The 23744-nt window shown below is 35.6% G+C and overlaps 1 protein-coding gene across 1 annotated transcript in view; it reads right to left on the bottom strand.

The window, feature by feature from the left end:
• TRHDE (thyrotropin releasing hormone degrading enzyme) overlaps positions 1–23744 on the bottom strand; it is a 383925-nt gene that overhangs the window by 134242 nt on the left and 225939 nt on the right. The window contains exon 6 of the mRNA XM_030323249.1: positions 23583–23720. Coding sequence (XP_030179109.1) covers positions 23583–23720 — 138 coding nt within the window. The remainder of the gene's footprint in view (positions 1–23582; positions 23721–23744) is intronic.

Genomic DNA, 23744 nt, shown 5'->3' with positions numbered 1-23744 from the left:
AAGAAACCTACCCTTACTACAGAGAACAAACCAATGATTACCAGGGGGAGGTGAGTGGGGGGATGCGTGAAATAAGGGAGGTGGATTAAGCAGTGTACTTGTGATGAGCCCCAGCTATTGTATGGAAGTGTTGAATAGCTATATTGTACACCTGAAACTAATATTACACTGTATGTTAACTAACTAGAAAAATAAATTCCACAACTTATATGAATGAATGAATGAATGAATGAATAAATAAATAAAGTAACCTACATATCTAAAGGGTAAAGTTATTTTATTTTTATTTTAAAAGAAGATTCCAGATTTTCAAAACTTTTTTTTCTAAAACATATATACCCTCAAGTGACTTCTTTCTAAACGATTTTAAAATGAGGTAATTTGGGGAGCAACTATATTCACAGGGTATTTTATGTAAACATCCATAGCTTGTTGGTCTAATTCAGAAATCTAGATTCAAATATGTCTTGGTATAAATTTTGTCTTGGGTGGTATGAATGCATTTTGAAAAGAGGCATTAAAGGAAGCCCCCATGGAAAGTTAAGGAAATTCAAGGCAGGAAGACTTGAGAGTTGGAGGTCAGTTCTCTGGACTTTTAGGCATACTTTTCACAAGAACAAAATTCTCTAGACATGACCATAAATAACTATGTCCTTCAGGTGGGTTCAGGATTGTCTTTTTTCTGTGAAACCCAGGATGCACTAGCTGCTTACTCATCCAGATAAAATGTTACTGGGCCTCCTCTACAGCAGAAGCTTTATTTAGCAGTTGTGCCGAACATCTCATATGTTCTGACACACTGACAAGGACAAAAGCATAGTATAGTTTTTCATTAAGCATCCATATGAGGAACTCTTCAAGGATGGGCTCACATAAGAGGTTGATGAGATTATTTACAGAGATGGGCCATCACAGAGTTCAAGAACAATATTGAATAAAGCTACACTTCTCAAACTCCACTGGGCTATAAAACTGAATTTACCATCCTACTAGTTCCATAATAAATAAAATACGTATTACCATCAGTGAATACCAGCATAACTAATGTTTTTGATCATCGCAATTAATCCATAATGGAAATGGATCAATTGAAATCTGCACATCATTTTATCACTCAGATATACATAGAAAAGGAAAGAAGAAAAACATCTTGTCTAGGGCATGGGCTTGGTAACTGGCTGACACTTTTTAATCTTCATTGTCGAATTCATTCATACGTGATATGACCGATTCCTGGAAGCTAAGGAAATTATTTTACTGTACTGATATTTGCAAGATAAGGGAAATAATTGCTAGAGTAAGGCTTTCTCTCTCTCTGTTTCTGCTATTCTGACTTCAGGGTGAGTTTACAGAGAGAATGAAATCTCCAGATTAAAGTTTCATCAAACCACCTTTGGCTGTTCTCAAGAAAAAATAAGTTAGCATCTTCACGTACTTCATTGGGAAATGGATTATTTCTTTCCTTGCTTCTCCCCCAGGAAGGCAGAAGTCATAACTTCAGCTTGGATGTTTGTGGGTAGCAGAGTATTACGGGGAGCACGTTAGTACTGGGGACTTGATGACATCTATAAGCCAGTCTATAACATCCAGAAGTCAGGTGTGTGTTCATCACCTGTCCCTCTTGTAAAATATAAGGAGAGGTTTTGCCTCCAGCTTTTGATTTTTGTTTTTGGTGTGGCAAGGCACGCGTGTATTCTGTCCCTAAAGAGTTTCAAAATTCAGAAAGGTATCATCCAGGGAGCCAAAGCAGCAAGCCATTTATCAGAAACAAACCCTTCTGACAGTGGTAGATCATAAGCACAAAGAATCAGCCCATTTCTATATATAGACAAACAAATGCAACCTGGCCAGTGTTCATTCAGCAAGTCCACATAGGAAATTCATTGCTTAAAACTTTCCATTTAAGGTACAGTTTTGCACCGTAAGCCAAATCAATGAAAGATGAAGTTTTAATATCTGGGTAAAGGGTAAAAATAACTGTAAGAGAATATATTGTGGTGTTCCACAGATCACACTTTGGGAAACACCACCTCTGCAGGATAAAACTTCCCACGACAAATGTGTAAAAATATACACCACCCTCTTGCCTGGGAATCTATGAGGAAGCATTTAACACTCTCTAAGCAAACATCTCTATCACAGGTTCCGCTGTTACATTCCCAAACTTTAGCTTTCTGTATATGGCAGCAAATTTCTACATCTAGCTTTCCTTCATTCTTTTTACCATCAACCAGAAGAAGAAACATTGAGTACTGCCTCTGCCAGAAGTCTAGAAGTAAACCACCCTGACAGCTGTGATCTAGTATCCTTTCAGTTTAGAAGCAAGTAAAGATCCACTTGACTTTCTAATAGTTTAGCACAGAGCAAATGTGGAAGGGAAAAAATGAGTGACTCTTATTTCCTTATTTCTAGGATAAAATAGAGAATGGTTTTTTTTGCTTGTAGAAATTTCTCCTATACTCCACCAGCAACAGCATGGCTTCAGTTGGCAACAAGGTCACTGAAAAGAGACATTAAAATGAGCTGATGAAAAACATTTGGTCCCAAAGCTATAAAAATGTTTTCTCAAGCAGAAGTGGAAAACAGTGAAAGATTTGGCTTTTAAAGTAAACAAGAGTGGAATTAGGAACAAAAATGCCATAAAGGGGCAGATCAATGGTCTGTCTGACTGTGGGCTGTCTCTGACAAAGGCATCAGGGGATGCTGAGAGGCAGGTGTGCTCATTGTTTTCCATGTCCCACAGCTCAGAGGTAAGGGATATGCTCTGAACATTCCAAACTTCTCAGGTGTGTCAAAGGAATCATGGATCTCAGAATAAGGGTGTATCACTTAATGTTTGAGGAAGGTAATTCAGAACAAGCAAAAGAAATTTCACTCTGCACTGTTTTTCAGGAAAAGTGTGAATAATTCAAACTAAAGAACTCTTAAGAAGGTAATACTTGTGTTTAATAAAACATAAATTTGTGCAATAGTACAGAGGCAGCCATTTTTGCTTCCCCTTTTGCATCCCAAATATTTAAAGTGAAAAACAAAAATGTCTCAAAAGATACTGCTGTAAGGAATCTGAAACAAATAGAAATGAAATTTGCATCACCGCCTTATCTCTGAGGGTTTTGAGAGTAGAATCATCACTGTTAAAATTCCTGTAAACTACAAGCATTTATTGTGTGCTTACTATCTGTAAGGCACTGAACTAGGTAGTAACTAGGATATTGCTAAACCTTGATTCTAGAAAGGACTAGTGAAGCAGATATATATAAATAATGATAAAATATAGGAGCTCTATTAGAAATGAAATGAGTGTCTTTTCATGTTTTATGTCCAATGTGTTCTCTAAACATAAAAAGAAATTGGAGAATTACTAGTCTAGTGTAGTTGATGAAAGGCACAGACAGAAACATCACTGTATGAATCCTGACTCCAACGTTTAGTAACTTTGAGATGTTGGATAAGTTACTACTTAAGTTTCCCCATCCACAAACTGGGGATGGGAAGAGTGTCTGTTATGTGGTTGTTGTAAGGATTAAATGACTTAATATACATAAAGAACACATAGGAAAGTGACTGGTACATAGCACCATAGAGTATTAGTTGAAGTTATTATTTCAGACATAAATACCTTTAAACATGCTAATTTTCCCCAACACTACCAGTACACTCATTTCAAAGTGGAGAAACCATTTTGGACATTAGATAGCACTTAAAACTCTTGTTTTCACTCTTAACAAATGTGGCCACTGAATAGTTTCAACCGCTCCAATTTAGTCATGAAGTTCCTGCTGTGACTGATGCCCTTCCAGAAGGAAAATGATGTGGCATTAAATGGTTGCACATTTCATCTTAAAATTGTAGGGCTGGAAAACAGTTTAGGGAATATGTAAGCAAAACACAGGCATTCAACTGCTTGATCATCGCTTTGCTTTGGCTTATAGTACTTACCAGGGGGATACATACCAAAAATTCTCTGCTGTAGGCCAGATATTTTTATGGCACCGAGTTAATTGCATAATGCTGTAAACTTACAGCAGAAAGGCGATGCACAACTGAACGGCACCAGCTGATTTGCTTCTGGATGTGTTCCACTCTACAGAAGCCTAACTATGCCTCTCAGGGTCACCGAGGTCCACACAGCTCCACTCCAGCCAATGTGCATCTCTACTTACTGACTCTTAGCTCCAAGACAATCTTGGCATAGAATGTTTCTGAGGACCCATAGGTGATTGACTCAAATCTACAAGAGGGTAAGTCAAGAAGAGCTAAATAGGGTAAAATAAGGATTGATTAGAAGGGAAGGACAATGAAAATAAAAATACATAATCAAGGTAGACTCTTCAAGAACTCTTAAATAATGATAATGGTTTTCTGAGGCAAGAAACTGCATCTAAAGGTCATTTTTAAAAGAGAGATTAAATAAATGGCTAGATGAAAGGCAGAATTATTTGAATAAATGTGTAACCTTCTCTACTAGGAGAGTCAACACCCATTCGACTATGTGATCAGGCAAAGAGAGGACAGAATTTAAAGTCAGGTAGGCTGGATTGAAATTTTAATTCTTCTATTTATGAAAACTAAATAGTTCTTCTATTTTATGTAAGCCAAAAAAAGTATCTGTTCTAGGTTTCAGCTTGATGTAATGTTTAAATGGAATGGTGTATCGTAAAACTCTTGGAACACAGTGAGCATTCAGTAAATAATAACTATCAATATAATAAAGCATACTGTGTTTAATCTTTAAATTAGTATCATTGTTTTATTCAAGCTTTTAAGATGATAATAAAGGAGAATAAAGGTGACAAAACAGTCATTGATGGCTTAAATTTGTTATAAATTTAAGATTTTTTGAAGAAATGTTAATATTTGTTACAAATTTTTTTTTCAAACAGAGCCTAAGAATCTAAGAACGATGCCACTGTTTACAGCAAAAATGTTAATCTCTAAAGGTAAGAAGCAATAACTTGATGAAGAAACAAAAGATGGAAAAAGTAAATGAAGCTTAAGTCTTGAGTCTATGTACTGACCAATCATTATACCTTTTCAATCTCTCCTATCTCTTAACCTTTCTTGTGTATTTCCCATCTCTTTGTCTCTCTGTGCCACAGTCTGGATAGTTTCTTTAGTTCTATGTTCCTGTTTACAATTCTCTCTTCAGCTCTTTCTAACCTGTAATAAACCATCTACTACTATATGATACTTTTAAATGTAATCATTACAAATTTCCTTTCTAGGAATCCTCATTGGTTGTATTTAAAATTGGCTTGCATTTTGCTTAGAAATTCAAGCATCTTTGTATTTTATTCAATTTATTCATATGCCATTTTATATTGTATGTCTAACTTACTCAATATTTTAATCAAATGCATGAATGATTCTGCTGTCAATTGGCTGTGCTGTCTCATATTCACAGAAACTTCTTTCCTTGCATGATTAGTGATTTTTTTTATTGAGAGATGCTCTTTTTCCTTGGGATTCATCTCTGGAAATCTTTTGAGATGTGATATGAAAGCATGTATTTCTAGAAAGGATTGGTTTTAGCTTCTGCCCAGCATCTGGGGACACCTCTAGTGCAGGAACAAGCATTTTAAATTAAAATCCTGTCTTGAGGTTTAAGTGTACCAAGGTCATTTTTATTTGAGCTGCAATGCCATGCAAGTGTTACTTGTGGTCGCAAATTTTCCGGGGAAAGTTTGGAACAGAAAATTTCTCTTCAGTCCCCCAAGGAAAATGAGTTTATTTCTAGTTCATCTGTGTGCTAAGGGTACAGATCTTTAAGGTCCTGGCTTTGTGGGAGGCCTCCCATTAAACCTCTCACCTTAGGCTTTGTCTTCTTTTCCTATCTTTGTGAAACCTTGAAAAGTATGCTCAAATTCTCCTGGTTGGAAAAATGCCCTCAAGACAAAAGCCAGCTTCAGTATTTTTTTAATCTCTGCTTTTTAAAGGTAAGAATATGTTGTATGAAATCACAGTCAAGCCTTCTAATACTGATATAAAGACAACTCAAAAAAGCTGTAAGACATTCTATTTTTAAAAAGCAGAAAGACCAAAAACTTGATTCAGTGCTACCAGCAAATATGCAATAGCATGAATGATAAAGGATGTAGAAAACATGTGTCTCTAGATAATTTTCTCAGTAGGTCATCAAATGGCCCTTAGCCTCGACTAAAAGAATCCATAAAAATATCTGTGAAAGTGTGCCCAAAGAAGTATATTCATTATTTCAAAGGAAATAGCATATTTACCTTCAGAAAATCTACATGAGCCAAATAGAAAGGGTTTTTTATTTGTTTGTTTGTCTGTTGTTTGAGTGGTATTGTATCAACCCTGCATAGTAACAAAATTTGGTCTATTTGAAACAAAAAGTCTGATTGAGAGTCATATAAGACTTTGATGAATACAGAGGTAAATTGTTTAATACTTGGAAGGTACATTTTTTTAATAATAAAGTTAATCTCTGAATTCACATGTAAAAGGAATCATAATGAAAAGGGTACCTAAAGGTAATTAGGGTAATTGGGGAATTACTCTTTTGAATTTTGCATGCAACATTGGTAACTATATAGGGCTATTAAAGATTTTATATTACATAAATATACCATGTGTGGTTGATTAAAAATGGGTGGTGGTTATGTTGAGCAAAAAGGTGTGAATCCATGAGATGCTAAAACAAAATCCATCCATGGTTATTCTGCAGGAAAATTCGATTCAGTTCAACCTATTCCAACATATTCCATTGTCATAAGTACACAAACAAAAATTACATTGTGAATGTTTTTGTTCTCTGTTTTCCACATTCTTTTTGTAGAAAGGAAATTTTCATCCTGTTCTCCTTTTCCCTCTTCTGTACTTCTCATTTGTCAAAATGTCAACCCTTAATTCCAGTTGCCTTGCTTGTTTAGCCTTTAAATCTTAATTTATTCCTAACTTTACTTGTCCTTTTTCTAACCACCATAGAATCCTGTTATTCCAGAAAATCTATTCAAAACATTGCAATCCCCAATGTGCTAGGGGAATATGCATTGGCTGATTCCCAATTCTTTTTAGTTTTTGTCTTCAATTGCTATTTCTCCCTCAATATCTTGTATAAAACAATTTGAGATTCACAGGCTGAATTGATCTTGTTCTGTTAACAGAAGCCCCATTTCTTTTTGAGATGCATTATAGCCGCCTCCTAGCCTAACGGAATTAAAGTCACATACAGTCACAGGGTGAGCAACTTACAGGAATGGACTACTTACTCTTTCTATATTACCATTTATACTAATTAGAATGGTACTTTTCATTCTTATTTTGGGATATTGATGAAGTCTGGCATGAACAAACCATTGCAAAAGTCATTATAATTAGTTTTTTGCATAAGCAAAACATTAAGAACAAGTAGAGCTGTGAAAGTACTTCAGAAAGCTACAGAAACACGATCTTGCTATAGACAAGTTCTGTAAGCCAAGACTTCACAGCTCTGACTCTCATACTGTGTGATGACCACTCTGGCTTTCACAAAAAGAGCAAAAAAAAAATAAAGCCAAAAACAACACTGTACTAGCATTTCAGCAAAAGACAGAAACTGTGTGCAACAGAAGCATTCAAAAGTAGCATACTACACCATTAGTTAATATCAAAACAATGAGCCACAGAGAGGCAGGAGAGAAAGAGAATGCCCGTCCAATAAAATTAATCCATTCCTTACAGTATGGAGTAATCTGCTACTTATTTCCACAAATACATATTGTTTTTTCTTTCAGTTTCATCAAGCAAATCTGAGTCATAAGTGGAACACCTAATGGGGAAGAAGTACAAGTGACTCAAAAGTAAAAGAGCAAGCTGCTTTAAGTATTAAGAGTTGAGAAAGAGAAAAGAGAGAAAGAGAGAGAGAGAAACCATTCAGTTGGTGATGACTCAAACACGTGCAGAAGAAAACTTGCCTCCATCAGCAAAACGCACAAATTAGTAATTTACCAGTAAGTGGTAAAGGCATTTATCAGAAAAATATCAATAAAATCATCTCCTCCTACCATGTACATTTTCTTTACAAGGGCAAAAAGGTGTTTCCTCTATATGGTGTCTTGAAATTACCCCTGGCCTAAAAAAATGGTAACACAAGGCCAAAGGCAAAGACAAGACTCATGGTAATAAAAGAAAGGAGTTGCTAAAGGATGTCCATCACGGACATTCTCTCCAAGATTTTTTTACAGATATCAACAGATGATTCAGAGATGGACGGGAATCATCTCTAAATTTTCCCATTTACCTCAGAAGCAAGTAGTTTGTTTCTCTTACCATTCACACTTCTACAGTTATAATCAAGAACTTGAGTGATACATAAATATGGGTATACAAAATACACTTCTAGTAAATTATAAATTTTATATTATATTATTTGACTAGGATATACTATGAAATCAAGATCCAGGGGGAATTTTTTGGGTCCTCTTCTTCAATTTAGTTTGCTAATTTGGGAGCAGATTTTTAATTTTATTTTTAAATAATATCAAAGAATGAAGATCTTATAATCCTTGGTAGTTCACACTGAAATGTTTCATTCTTTTTTATGTCAGGAAGTTCTTTCGTAAATGGAACTGAAATTTATTCCTGTAATTTAAGGCTATTTATCTTACTCTGACCTTGATGTTGACAGAAAAGTAGTGAGTAGCCTTCCTATAATGACCGTTCATATATTAGAGGCAATAATTAAGTCACCTCTTAGCTCTCTGTCCTCCAGGGTGAACATATGTAAGTTCTTTAGCTTTTTCTGATAGGATTTATCTCCAATTGTTTCTAAAGCAATCTCCCTCTCTCTCTCTCTCTCCCTCAATCCCTCTCTCTGTCTCCCTCTTCTCAATTTTTCTCAGTCTCCTAAACTTTCATATTTTCTCTGTGAGATGATCATGATCAGTGATTATTACTCCTGGATTGCATACCCTTATTTTTATTTGCACGCCAGTACATTACTTACTTAAAAATATAGCACCTTTTCATTCAGGTAAAATTCCTTCCTTTAGTATGTGTAACCCAAATCATACTTCCTACTGAAACAGTGACATAATAGGTGATTAGTTAAAGAAAGTATTCTGGTAGAGTGAAGGGAACATGAGTTAAAAATAAGATGGAAAGCCCATGTCTGACACCAAAGAGCCTGAGAAGACCATTAAACTCCCTGGGCCTCTGTTTCTTCTTATGAAAATTGAAGATTATTATGCCCACCTTACAGGAATGGGAAAGTAAATAGATGATTAAATGGATGTCCAGTAGCAAACTAGACCCTCAAAGGACAGCTAATACTATTATTCCTACTAATAGTATATTGCCATTATGTACCTGACCAAAAGCCTGAGGTCCAATTGTTTGAACAGGAATGACCACAAGTGCTATAGTTAATCAATATCTATAATACACCAGATGTGTGTCTCTTGTGTAACTGTACATACATACTATGCAGTAAAATATGCACAAATGTGTCAAAGAGGACAAAATAGTAATCAGTTGCACTCATTTGATGGTGTATATGTTGCAGTCTGTGAGTGGAGGGGTGCCTGGCCGGCTCAATCAGTTAAGCGTCCGACTTCGGCTCAGGTCATGATCTCACGGTTCATGGGTTCGAGCCCCGCATCAGGCTCTGTGCTGACAGCTCGGAGACTGGAGCCTGCTTCTGATTCTGTGTCTCCCTCTCTCTCTGCCCCTTCCCTGCTCATGCTCTATGTCTCAAAAATAAATAAAACATTAAAACATTTCTATCAGTTAAGCAGTCTGTGAATGGAGAAAGCAAAGGCTATGAAGAAGGACCTGTTTAGAAGAGTAAGAGCTGGAAAAACTTGCAGAGCAGGAGGCTGACTGTGCCTGAGGCAGGAGAACACAGAAACAGCAAAAGAAGAGCTGAGCTGACAGGAAAGGGGTCCCCTGAGGTCTAGGGCTCAGGGGTCAGGCCACATGTGACATAACCCATTAGGAAACAGAATGATTGGGTAACACAATCTTCCTTCCCCCGCTGAAATTCACATGGAATACATCTGAAACTCGTTAATCCTACTTCAAGTGCCAACTCTTTTTCCTAATTCCTATAAACAGATGGGATCTTTCCCTCTGAAACACCATAACATTTTGCTTATATTGCTTTCCTGACATTTACTTTAATTCAATTCAACAAATACTTAGTGAGTGCCTACTCTATGCAGGCAGTATAACGGATACTGGAAAACAATGAAAAGCACAGACATAGACCCGTCCTTTTATGAAGCTCACATTCAACGGTGGGAAGCAGGAAGCCAGATAATATAGCAAACATAATATTGAGAAAATTCTATAATATGTTAGAAGGTGATCACTACCCAAACAGCCCAAAACAGTAAGTGGATCAGAATAAGAGAAAGGAATGAAGGAAAAAAAAAATGAGGGTGTCACTTACCACTTGAAACAAGTGGCCTCTCCAAGAAAGTGACATTTAAGTAAAGGCCTGAAGGAGAACAAGTTAGAACCATGATGACAGCTGAAGGAACATCATCCTCTACCCAGGGAACAGCCAGCGCAAACACCCTAGTGTGAGAGGGGGGGTTAGTTGGATTTAGGGAAAACAAGAGTTGGTGGAGCAGGAATAGCGTGAGTGAAGGGACAGTAGTAATAGATGAAGTTGAGGGATAAAAGAAAGAATAAATACTGGCAATACTCTGACAGCAGAGACAAGATTTCCTGACAAATAGGATGAGAAAAAAAGAGGATTGAAGATGGCCTGAGAACTGGAAGTTGCCATCCACTGAGACGGATCATATCATAACCTGCCTTCAAATATGTTTATTTGTAAAAAGTTTTATAGGTCTGACTTTAAATCCTTGGCTTGTTCACTTGCTAGATGTCTGGCCCTACAGAAATCACTTCCTTTCTTAAGTTTCAGTTTCATCAGTAAAATGGGTTGAAAATGCCTACATCCAAGTGTTCTGTTAGGAATAAATATGATAACACATGCAAAGCATTTCACACAATGCCTCATAGATAGTCAGTGCTCATTAAATGATAGATATGCTTTACTGTTACTCTTAGTATAACTGCCGTCTTAATTTCATAGGTCTTATGTCTACTACTGGGTTATATTCTTGAAGGAAGAGGCTATCTTTTTTTTTTTTCTTCTACAGAAATGACCCGTTCTGTTTGTAGAGCTGGACTGTGCTCTCTTGGTGTCCTAATCGTGACCTGGTTGACATACTGTTGTGAGTGGGAAACCTGTTATCAGAAAAGACAATAGATGCAAATGGCTGGTTGGCTTTTTGTATTCACTTCTAAAAATTACAGAAATTGTATACATTTTCCTCTTTAGCCATACAGGAAATTTTCATAAAATACATCAGCCTTGGTATAATAATTGTTCAAAAGTGTTCTTGTTTGTAAAGGATTCTCTTTAAATTTGCTTAAGTCATTTGGAAATCTCTTCCTCTCTCCCAAGCTTGTAGCAATTCATTTCAATGTGGCATCATATGTAAATTTAATGAGCATTCGCACACTTTCATCATCCAGGTTATTGGGTCATTGATTCTTATTTCCCTTTGTGCTTTTAGAGCAAAGAGACTATCTCAATCCATCTTTCCCAGTCTTTCTATCTATGGACAGTATTTTCCTGTTTCCATTGTATGTTAGGATAAAAGCATCTTCTTTTTCAATTACACTTAAAATGGAAAATTGTTATTTCACTGGAATGTAATTTTTTAACAGACTAGCTATCACTTTTTTTCTTCCCATCCTAAAAATATGCATGTAATTTTATGAGTTTTTCTTTTAATCCTGGCCTTGAGACTATCCATATTGAACATCACTCAGTATTTATTCAAAATCACACAGTTCTTAAATTCAAATCTACACAAATTAGTATTGGGTCTGTTGGTTCCTAACCTTTATTTCTGTATAATCTTCTCTACCCCTATAATACACCACTACATCAAAAAGTTATTTAAAGTATAATGAAATTGCTATGAAGGAAGAATAACAAAAAACAGAAGTGGGAATAATTTCAATAATTATTAAGGAAATAATTACAAGACATGATAAGCCAATGAAGCACTGATGCAATGAGAGGTTGATTGTTGGCAGAGGTTAATGCTGTTTGGTAACAGGGATCTTCAGGGAGGAACACAGAAAAGTAGCAGCAAAACGTTTCTATTAAGTATTACTACCACACAAAAAATAAATTCTATATATTACAACCCTAGTCACTACAATCTTTCCTAAAATGTCTCAATCTATCATATTGCTTTTAATATTATTTTAATCTCTTCCACACCTACAGGAATATTCTTTATAAAGTACAATTTTAATTATGTTATTCCTCTGCTTGATATTCTTCATTGGTTTCTCTTGACCTGCTGGATAAAGTTCAAACTTTTTAGTATCACATAAGAGGTCCTCCAAGTTCTTACCTGCTCATCTCCTCAGCCTGCCTATTACCCTAAACCCTCACTATTCTATAACCATGTTGAACCTGATGTTCCACTCAATCAAGGAACATCAGGGTGCTCCTTTCCTAAACCTCCTCTACAGAATGGTCCTTGTTTGCTTTTTTGTCACTCCCCTCCCCTTTCCCCCTGCAACTATGTATTGTACATATGTCTATCATAACACCTAAGACTCTGAGGTTGGCATCCATTACTTTTTCCTACATATCCTTTTTTTTTAATGTGGTCTATCTCTCCTGCCAAAGGATGAGCTCATGACCCATGCTAGCTAGTTAGAATATTCATAGGAATTGTTCTTCCCTTGGACATAGGGATTGGTCAGTGGTGATCTATTACCTAATCAGAAAAAAATTATAACCCTTTGTGGAAATAGAGATTCTGTTGTGATGAAATAAGTTTGCTCTTTCTCTGGGCTTCTTAGGATCACAAAGTTGAGGACCCTATCAGCCTAGATTTCTTTGGGGTCCCCCTCTAGAATAATTCAGAAATTAAGTCAGATACAGGTGAAGAGCCAAGAAGCTGATGACATTGTTAAAATACGTGGAGCCAACCATTCTTAAAGCTATGACTACATCTCATACTTGACAGATTTTTAGTCAATGAATTCCTTTTTATCCCTAAATATGGTTTGAGTTAGTTGTCCACATTTAAAATGGATATATTGCTATTAATACTCATATGTTATTACACTGGCTTATTTATATCCTGTCTCTCCTTTATGTCTTATTGATCATTTCCCTAGTACTCAGCACACAGTGCCTGGAACATAAGCAGAAGCTTATCAAATTACTTTGGAATGAATGTTCTAGCCAAACTTGTTGGTAAAAATATGGTGGTGGTTAAGAACAATGGCTCTGGAACTTGAGTTCCTGGGAAACATATTCTTAGATTGCCCACAAGTCAATGTCCTCATCTTTAAAATGAGAATCATGAAAACAACACCCCCCCATAAGGAGATTACGAGAATTCGATGAGTTAATAGATATAAAGACTTTGGCACAGTGCCTGGCCCCAAGTAAGCATGCAACAAATACTAGCAGCTAATCTTATTTATAGCTTGTAAAATTATCTCTGTTACCTGTCATACATCCCCGAATGACATGATTTACCTATTCCATCTATAAAGTTAAATTGGTTATTTCATGTTATCCATCTACAAACTTACCTGATAGGAAGAACCTGAGAAAAGCCAAATCAGAGAACTAGTCTAAGACATGAAGTGTACATCAAGGCCTGATACAGAGACTCTCAAAATGAAGTCCCTGAGATTTCTACCAAATTCTTTTTTTTTTTAATTTTTTTTAACGTTTATTTATTTTTGAGACAGAGAGAGACAGAGCATGAATGGGGGAGGGTCAGAGAGAGGGAGACACAGAATCTGAAACAGGCTCCAGGCTCTGAGCCATCAGCCCAGAGCCCGACGCGGGCTCGAACTCCCGGACCGCGAGATCGTGACCTGGCTGAAGTCGGACGCTTAACCGACTAAGCCACCCAGGCGCCCCGATTTCTACCAAATTCTAATCTTTATTTTTCCACATTTACATTTGAAGATTATTTTTCAGATATGCCACTATTTTTCACTACATTTTTAGAGTTTGATTTTAGCATAATGTGGGTGAATCCAAACAATAAGGGCCCATCAAGAAAGCAAGATGAACAAGTAGACAGAAAATCAATATGGATAGAACAGATTTGAACAACTCTATCAACCAACTTTACCTAACATTTATAAAATATTCCAGTCAACGACGGTGGAATACACATTCTTTTGAAGTGCATAGGGTACATTTACCAACAGACACCGAATCCTGGGCCATAAAACAAGCCTTGATAACTAAGAAAACTCAAGTCATACAGAATATGTTTTACTGATCACAGTAGAATTAAATAAGAAATAAAGAACAGAAACTATTTCTGGAAAATCTTCAAATACATGTAAACTAAATAACACACTTTAAATAACCCATGGGGCAACTAACAAATCAAATAGGAAATTAGAAAGTATCTTAAAGTGAATGAAAATGAAACCTCCATGTATCAAAATCTGAGGCATCCATTAGCTAGAGAACATTTATGGGATAAACATCTGAATTAGAATAGAAAAAAAAAGGCCTTCAATTAATGACCTAAACTTGCACCTAAAGAAACCAGAAAAAAGAGGGGTGCCTGGGTGGCTCAGTCAGTCAAGCGTCTGACTTCAGCTCAGGTCATGATCTCACGGTTTGTGGGTTCAAGCCCATGTTGGGCTCTGCACTGATAGCTCAGAGCCAGAAGCCTCTTTCAGATTTTGTGTCTCCCTCTCTCTCGGCCCTTCCCATGCTCGTGCTGTCTCCCTCTCTCTCTCAAAAATAAATAAACATTTTTAAAAAAGGAAGAAAGAAGGAAATAGTAATAATTAGGAAATCTATAACATAGAAAGTAAGAGTAAGAATCAATTAAGCCAAAAGCTGAACTTTTGAAAATAAAATGTATAAACTTCTAGCTATACTAATCAGAACAGTAAGAATAAGACAAAAATTAACAATATCTGGAGTTAGAGAGGTGATATTATTAAAGATTCTCTGGTTATTAAAAGGATAATGAGAGAAAATATCATATACAACTTGATGCCAATAAATGAAACTTCTTAGATAAAATGAGCCAAATCCTTGAAAAGATACAAACTAAAAAGCTTAGTCAAGAAGCATAAATAGGGGCACCTGGGTGGCTCAGTCAGTTGGGCAGCCTACTTCGGCTCAGTTGTGATCTCACAGCTGGTGAGTTCCAGCCCCATGTCAGGCTCTGTGCTCACAGCTCAGAGCCTGGATCCTGCTTCGAATTCTATGTCTTCCTCTCTCTCTGCCCCTCCCTCACTCACGCTGTGTCTCTCTCTTTCTCAAAAATAAACATTAAAAAAAAAACTTTTTTAAAGAAGCGTAAATAACCCGAATCTGCTAATATTATCAAAATTAAGTTACTAGCTAAAAATCTTCCCATGAAGGAATTCCAGGCCCAGATTGCTGTACTGGTAAATTCTACCACATATTTAACAAACAAAACAAAACAAAACAAAACAAAACAAACAAAAAGAATATAATTCTACATAAATTCTCCCAGAAAAGTGAAAAGAAGGCAATAGTTTCCCTTTATGAGGCTAGCATTATAGTGATAACAAAACCAGAAAAAGATGTTACAGGGAAACAAAATTACACACTGATACCTGTCATGAACATAGATGCAAAATTTGTAAACATTTTCTTAGTAAATTGAATTCAACAATATATGTTTTTAAAAATACATTATGACCAAATGATATTTGTCCCAGGAGTGCAATGATAGTCTAACATTAAAACTCACTCAACATAATTCATCATATTAACAAATTAAAAAATAAAATAAGGGGTGCCTGGGTGGCTCAGTCGGTTCAGCGTCCGACTTTGGCTCAGGTCATGATCTCACGGTCCGTGAGTTCGAGCCCAGCGTTGGGCTCTGTGCTGACAGCTCAGAGCCTGGAGCCTGCTTCAGATTCTGTGTCCCCCTCTCTCTCTGCCCTTCCCCCACTCAGGCTCTGTCTCTCTCTGTCTCAGAAATAAATAAACATTAAAAATAATTTAAAAATAAAATAAAATAAAAATGACCATCTTAATTGATGGGGAAAAGGCATTTGATGCAATCAGCATTAATTTTGGATTAAAACTCTCAGCAATTCAGGAATACAATGCAATTTCTTCAACCTGATAAAGAGTATTTATAAAACTTTAGAGGAAACATCATATCTAATGGTGAAAGACTGAATGCATTGCTCTTAATATCAGGAACAATACAAGGATGTCTGCTCTCATTGCTTCTATTTAACATTGCACAAGGTAAACATACAAAAATCAATTGTATTTCTATATAGAGCAAAAAAAGCAGAAATGGGAATTAAAACGAATATCAATTACAATAGCCTATAGATGTGAAATACTTAGAAACAAATCCAAAAATAGATATAAAAGATCTATTCACTGAAAACTACACTACTGAGAAAAAACAAAGAGAACCTAAATGAATGGAAAGGTATACTGTGTTCATGGGTCACTTAGTATTGCTAAGGTGTCAGTTCTCCCAAATTGCCTTATAAATGCAATGCAATCCCTGCAATTCCCAGAGAGTTTTTATAGAAATTGAAAAACTCATTCTAAAATTCACATGGAAATTCAAAGTATCAAGAATAGTCAAAAGACCTTCAAAAATGTAGAAGAAAGTTAGAGGATTAACAACCTTAATTCAAAGTTTATCATAAAACTGCGGTAATCAAGGTTGTATGGTATTGGCACCAACATAGACAAACATATTCTTGAGAGAACAAAATAAATAGTCCAGAAATAGACCCATGCATCTATAGTTCACTGACTTTTAACCAATGTGAAATGGCAATTCAATGTGAAAACACTAGGGCTTTTAAGAAATATTTCTTCAAAAATTAAGTATCTCTACGCAAAAAAAGAAAAAGAAAAATATTTGATTCAAACTTCACACCAATACAAAAATAAGCTGAAAATAGGTTATAGATCTAAATATAAACCTAAAACTATACAACTTATAGAGGAAAAAAAGAGGAAAAACTTTCCTGACCTTGAGTTGTTCAAAGATCTTTAAAATATTACACTGATGGGGCGCCTGGGTGGCTTAGTTGGTTAAGCGTCCAACTTCAATTCAGGTCATGATCTCACGGTTTGTGGGAGAGACCTGCGTCGGGCTCTGTGCTGACAGCTCAGAGCCTGGAGCCTGCTTAGGATCCTGTGTCTCCTTGTCTCTCTGTCCCTCCCCCACTTGCAGTCTGCCTCTCTCTCTCTCTCTCTCAAAAATAAATAAAGGTAAAATTTAAAAAAAATTAAATATTACACTGATAATACCATCAATTGAAGAAAAACATGATAAAGTATACTTAATCAAAACTAAAATCTTTAGTTTTCAGAAAGATGCTATTATAAACATAAGGGTCAGGTGACAAACTGGGAAAAATAGTATTTGCATATCATATACCTTATATCTGTGTTCAAAGTATATGAAGAATCCCCAAAACTTAATAATAAGAAAACAAACAATCAAATTTAAAAAAAATGGGCAAAGGATTTGAACTAACCTTTCACTAATGAAGGTATAGGAGGAAAAATATCAAATGAAAAACTTGTCAACATCAATAGCTGTTAGGGAAACATAACTTACAACTACAGTGAGATAACATTACAATATCTAAAATTAAAAGGATTGATTATACCATGTTTGCATTGGTGAAGATGTGGAGAAAACAGAAATTTGATACATGTTTGGAGGGAATATACTATGTTTCAATGATACAACTATATTGGAAAAAAGTTTAGCAGTCTTAAAACATTGAACATACCTACCATATCACATGGACATTCCACCTTTAGGTATTTACCCAAGAGAAACAAAAGTGAATATACATACAAGACTGGCACACAAATGTTCATAGCAGCTTTATTTGTAACAGCCCCAAACTATAAACAACCCAAATATTCAAGAGAATGAAGAAATTGTACTATATCCATGTATTCTACAACATGAATATATCTCAAAGTCATTATGTTGAATGAAAGAAAGCAGACCAAAAAAGAGTACATCCATATTATTTCATCTATATGAAACTCTAGGAATGCAATTTAATCTGTAGTGAAAAAGTTGATCAATGGAGTGGAGAGGAGAGATGGAAAAGTGATTACAAAGAGGCACAAGAAAATATTTGATGGATATGTTCAGTAACTGGGTCGTGGTGATGCTTTCACTGTATACATATGTCAGAACAAATCAAATTGTACTTTTTAACATGTACAGTTTATTGTATTTTAATTATACCTTAGTATAGTTGTTAAATTTTTTTCTTGTGAAATCTTCTTTGAAAAACAGCATATCTATCATCACTTAAAAACACACAGGAAAACAGAATTTTCAGTGGTAATAGCACTGAAAGATACATAGCATAAAGATACATAGCATAAAGATACATAGATAGGAAGACAAGCCCCTAGCTAACATCATACTAAGTGGTGAAAGGTTAAAAGCCTTTCCTCCAAGATCAGGAAAAGACAAGGATGCCCACTCTCACCATTTCTATCCAAAATAGAACTGGAAATACTAGCCATTGCCATAGCAACTAAGCAAGAACAAGAAATACAAGATATCCAAATCAGAAAAGGAAGAAGTAAAATTATTTCTCTGTGTAGATGATATCTCATATATAGAAACCCCTAAAGATTCCCCCCAAAGCTGTTGCAACTAATACATTAATTCAGTAAATTTGCAAGATCCAAATTTTACATACACAAATCACTTGTATTTCTACACACTAACACTGAACTATCGAAAAGAGAAATTTAAAAAGCAATCCTATGCTATTTATAGTAGCATCAAAGGCTATAAAATACTTAGGAATACAGTTAACCAATTAGGTGAAAGACTTGTACACTGAGAACCATAAGACATTGATGAAAGAGATTGAAGACAGAAATAAATGAAAAGATACCCTGTGATCTTGGATTGGAAGAATTAATACTGTGAGAATCTCCATACTAGTCAAAGTGTTGTACAGATGCAGTGTAATCGTTATCAAAGTTCCAATGGCATTTTTCACAGAAAACAAAACAAAACAAAACTATCTTATAGACCCCAGATAGCCAAAACAATCCTGAGAGAGAACAAAGCTGGAGGACTCTCACTTTCTGATTCAAGCTATATTACACAAAGCTATAGTGATCAAAACCATATGATAATGGCAAAACAAAAACAAAAATAGCTACATAGAACTAGTAGAGCAGAAAGAACAGAGTCAAGATATAAATCCAATCACATGTGGTCAACTAATTTGTGACAAGATCACTAAGAACACACAATGAGGAAATGACAGTCTCTTTAACAAATGGTCTTGGGAAAACTGGATATCCCTATGCAAAATAATCAAATTGGACCCCTATCTTATACCACTCACAAAAATCAACTAAAAATGGATCAAGGATTTCAATGTAAGACCTGAAACCATAAAACTCCTAGAAGAAATCATGAGAGAAAAATCCTTAGCATTAATTTTAGCAATGAATTCTTAGATAAGACACCAAAAGCACAGGCAACAGAAACAAAATAAACAAATGAGACTATATCAAACTAAAAGCTTTGGCACAAAAAAGGAAACAATAAATTGAAAAGGCAACCTACAAAATGGAAGAAAATATTTGCAAAATATATAATTATAAAATATAAAAACATACACAAAACTTGTAAAGAACTCATACAAAAAAAAATCCCAACAAATAGTCTAATTAAAAATGGGCGAAGGACCTGAATAAATATTTTCTCCAAAGATATTCAATTTGGCCAAATGGTCCATATCAAAAGGTGTTCAATATCACCATTTATCAGGGAAATACATATCAAAACCACAATGAGACACTAAATAACTGTTAAAATGGCTACTTTCAAAAAGATAAGGGGCGCCTGGGTAGCTCATTTCGTTGGGCGTTGGGTGTCTGACTTTGGCTCAGGTCATGATCTTATGGCTTATGGGTTTGAGCTCCATGTTGGGCTCTGTGCTGACAGCTCAGAGCCTAGAGCCTGTTTCAGATTCTGTGTCTCCCTCTCTCTCTGCCCCTCCCACACTCATACTCTGTGTGTGTGTGTGTGTGTGTGTGTGTGTGTGTGTGTGTGTGTTTGCGTGTGTCTCAAAAAATGAATAAATATTTTAAAAATTAAAAAAAAAAAGATAAGACATAGGGGGCACCTGGCTGGCTCATTTGGTGAGCCTGTGAGCAACTCTTGATCTCAGAGTTGTGAGTTCAAGCCCTATGTTGGGCATGGAGTTTACTTTAAAAAAAAAGAAAAAAGATAAGAAATAACAAATGCTAGCAAGGACAAGGAGAAAAGATAACCCTTACACAGTGGTGGTGGGAATGTAAACTGGTATAAACATGATGGAAAACAATATGGAAGTTTCTCAGGAAATTAAAAATAGAATTACCATAAGATCTAGCAATATATCTCTTGGGTATACATCCAAAGGAAATGAAATCAGTATCTCAAAGAGATATCTGCATGTCCATGTTTTTTTCAGCTTTAATTCACAATAGCCAAGATACAGAAATAATATAAATGTCTTCCAATGGATAAATAAAGAAAATGTTACATATTTTAAATGTGATATGTATTACATATATATGTATATATGTGTATATATATATATATATATATATGTATGTATATATATATATACATGATTCAGCCATTAAAAAAAGAGAGAAATCCTGCCACTTGCAACCACACTGATAAACATGGAGGGCATTATGCTAAGTAAAAAAAGCCAGACAGAATCGTAAATGCTATAAGGTATTACTTATTTGTGAAATATTGGGAAAAAAAAAAAGCCTGATTTCATAGAAACAGAGAATAGAATGGTGGTAGACAAGGGCTCAGGGAAGGAGGAAATGGGGTGATGTGGGTCAAAGGGTACAAATTTTCAGTTATAATAAATTCTCATGATCTAATGTATGGCATGGAGGCTATAGTTAATAACATAATACCATATACTTGAAAGTTGCTGAGAGTATATCTTTGGCATTCTCACTACATACACAAACAGGCAAAAGAGTTAACCATGTGAGGTGGTAGATATGTTCATAATCTTAATCATGGTAATCATTCCATAATGTATATTTATATCAAAACCTCACACCCTGCGCTTTAAATATATACAATTATTGGGGCGCCTGGGTGGCGCAGTCGGTTAAGCGTCCGACTTCAGCCAGGTCACGATCTCGCGGTCCGGGAGTTCGAGCCCCGCGTCAGGCTCTGGGCTGATGGCTCGGAGCCTGGAGCCTGCTTCCGATTCTGTGTCTCCCTCTCTCTCTGCCCCTCCCCCGTTCATGCTCTGTCTCTCTCTGTCCCAAAAATAAATAAACGTTGAAAAAAAATTTAAAAAAATAAATAAATAAATAAATATATACAATTACTTTTGTCAATTATTCCTCAACAAAGTTAAAAAAAAAAAAAGATACATGGCTAGAGGCAAGTCATCCAGTACCCTTTATGATGGCGTTCTTAAACACTGTGGCACAGTCTGCTCATTTCTCACCTTTATAGGTTGGCAAGACTCTGTACCAAACTGTGGAAAGGGTAAAATAATAATCATTATATATATTTTTCCCTACTGTTTTGATTCTTAAACTTCTTTTTTTTTAAAAATTTTTTTTTCAACGTTTATTTTTGGGACAGAGAGAGACAGAGCATGAATGGGCGAGGGGCAGAGAGAGAGGGAGACACAGAATCGGAAACAGGCTCCAGGCTCCGAGCCATCAGCCCAGAGCCCGACGCGGGGCTCGAACTCACGGACCACGAGATCGTGACCTGGCTGAAGTCGGACGCTTAACCGACTGCGCCACCCAGGCGCCCCTTGATTCTTAAACTTCTTAAAAACATTTCAAATTCTCAAATATATGGAATCTGGAATAGATGTTATCTATGTATAAATACATCTAAATGTATTTAACCAAGATAATATTTTCTTGATTGTTATTAATGTGGAAGTAAAATTGGCATTTACACATAGTTTTAGAGAATCGGTAGCAGGTAGAAATTAAGTCCAGACAAGTCTCCAAACTCATCTCAAGCTATCTTAATAATATTTTCCTATGTTTTCTAACTCACAGCCCATTTCCATATGCCAAGAAGAAGGGAAGAATCGTATCTTCTGCACTATATTTTAGGAATAAATACAGTTGAAGAAACTGAATGTACATCCAATAAAATATGGCCCCCAAAACCTCATATATAAAAATTAATATATATTCTAAATTTTGATATTTTACATAAATACATTAATATATATTTCAAAAACGGTTCTCTACTTCTGCTTATTTTTCCAAATCATCAAAAACCCCTTTATAGCCAATGAAATGATCAGTGACTTGAAAAAACATTTTCTTTTTTTTTAAATTTTTTTTTTCAACGTTTATTTATTTTTGGGACAGAGAGAGACAGAGCATGAATGGGGGAGAGGCAGAGAGAGAGGGAGACACAGAATCGGAAACAGGCTCCAGGCTCTGAGCCATCAGCCCAGAGCCTGACGCGGGGCTCGAACTCGCGGACCGCAAGATCGTGACCTGGCTGAAGTCGGACGCTTAACCGACTGCGCCACCCAGGCGCCCCGAAAAAACATTTTCTAACACAATTTTATCTTTACATATTATAGCATATAATATTAACTAATAATCATTGAGCTAGTAATTTTTTGAGGGCAAAACAGAATATCCAAATTAATGTACAAATCATCTGATTTGATCATCTGGTCAATCACTATATGACTTCTAGTTGTAAATAGGAATATTTCAGGAAAAATATTAACAACAGTTTTTAAAAATTTTAAACATTATTGAATCAATAAACTATGTGGAAATCCCAGTAAATGCAATTCAATCTACACCAAAGATGAACTAGACTTTAACACTATCTTAACAATTACTAAGTGGCTACTGAGTATTAAACAGAGATGTACATGCTCATGTTAAATTAGAACTAAGGGATAGAGATAAAAGGAAAAATTTTAATCCACGTTAACAATGGGAAAAAGTTCAAAGTCTATCTTATTTCTGTGTCGAGTCATTGGTCCAAAATCTTTGTCAGTCATAGTCTAGCCTTTAAAATTTCATTTATCATGATTATTATCCAAGAAAGATGTTTAATTCCCTAAATTTCCTTAAATAATGTTTATAAAATGCCTATGTCACTGCCTACACCGATTTGCATCAGCCAACCCAAAATAAGCAACTATTTAAGGAGCACTGATGACAAATAATTTGTCACTATATAGGTCAGCTCTCTTGTTAGTAATAATAAAAACTGACATTTACACAACACCATTTGTACAGAAATTTCATATTGAGTCTCCAAACATTTATTCATTAATACTTCCAACATTTCTATGCACTATTTGGCAAACATTCATCTCCATTTCACTGATTTATAAAGCAAAACCCTAACTCATAAAATGACATGAACCTAGTTACTCCATTTTCTACCTCAGTCCATTTCTATCTGCCAGGAAGAAGAGAAGAATAAATCTAGTATGAAATAGTTTGGCTACCTCGGGAGATATCCAATTCGTGGCATTTGGGTCTTATCTATTCCCACCTTTTTATAGGCGATCCAGTCAAACACCCTGTCAATATCTGTTGCCTGTAGCACTTCCTGTGATACTGGATGGGAACTGGCCAAGCCGTCAAGCAGCATCACTTCATGCAGAACATCCGTCAGAAACCTCTGTTTTTCCTGCAATACAGTAGATGTGGCAAT

The sequence above is a fragment of the Lynx canadensis genome, chromosome B4, assembly GCF_007474595.2.
Source record: "Lynx canadensis isolate LIC74 chromosome B4, mLynCan4.pri.v2, whole genome shotgun sequence".
Classification (NCBI taxonomy): Eukaryota; Metazoa; Chordata; class Mammalia; order Carnivora; family Felidae; genus Lynx; species Lynx canadensis.
This window is presented reverse-complemented; position numbering and strand designations above follow the sequence as displayed.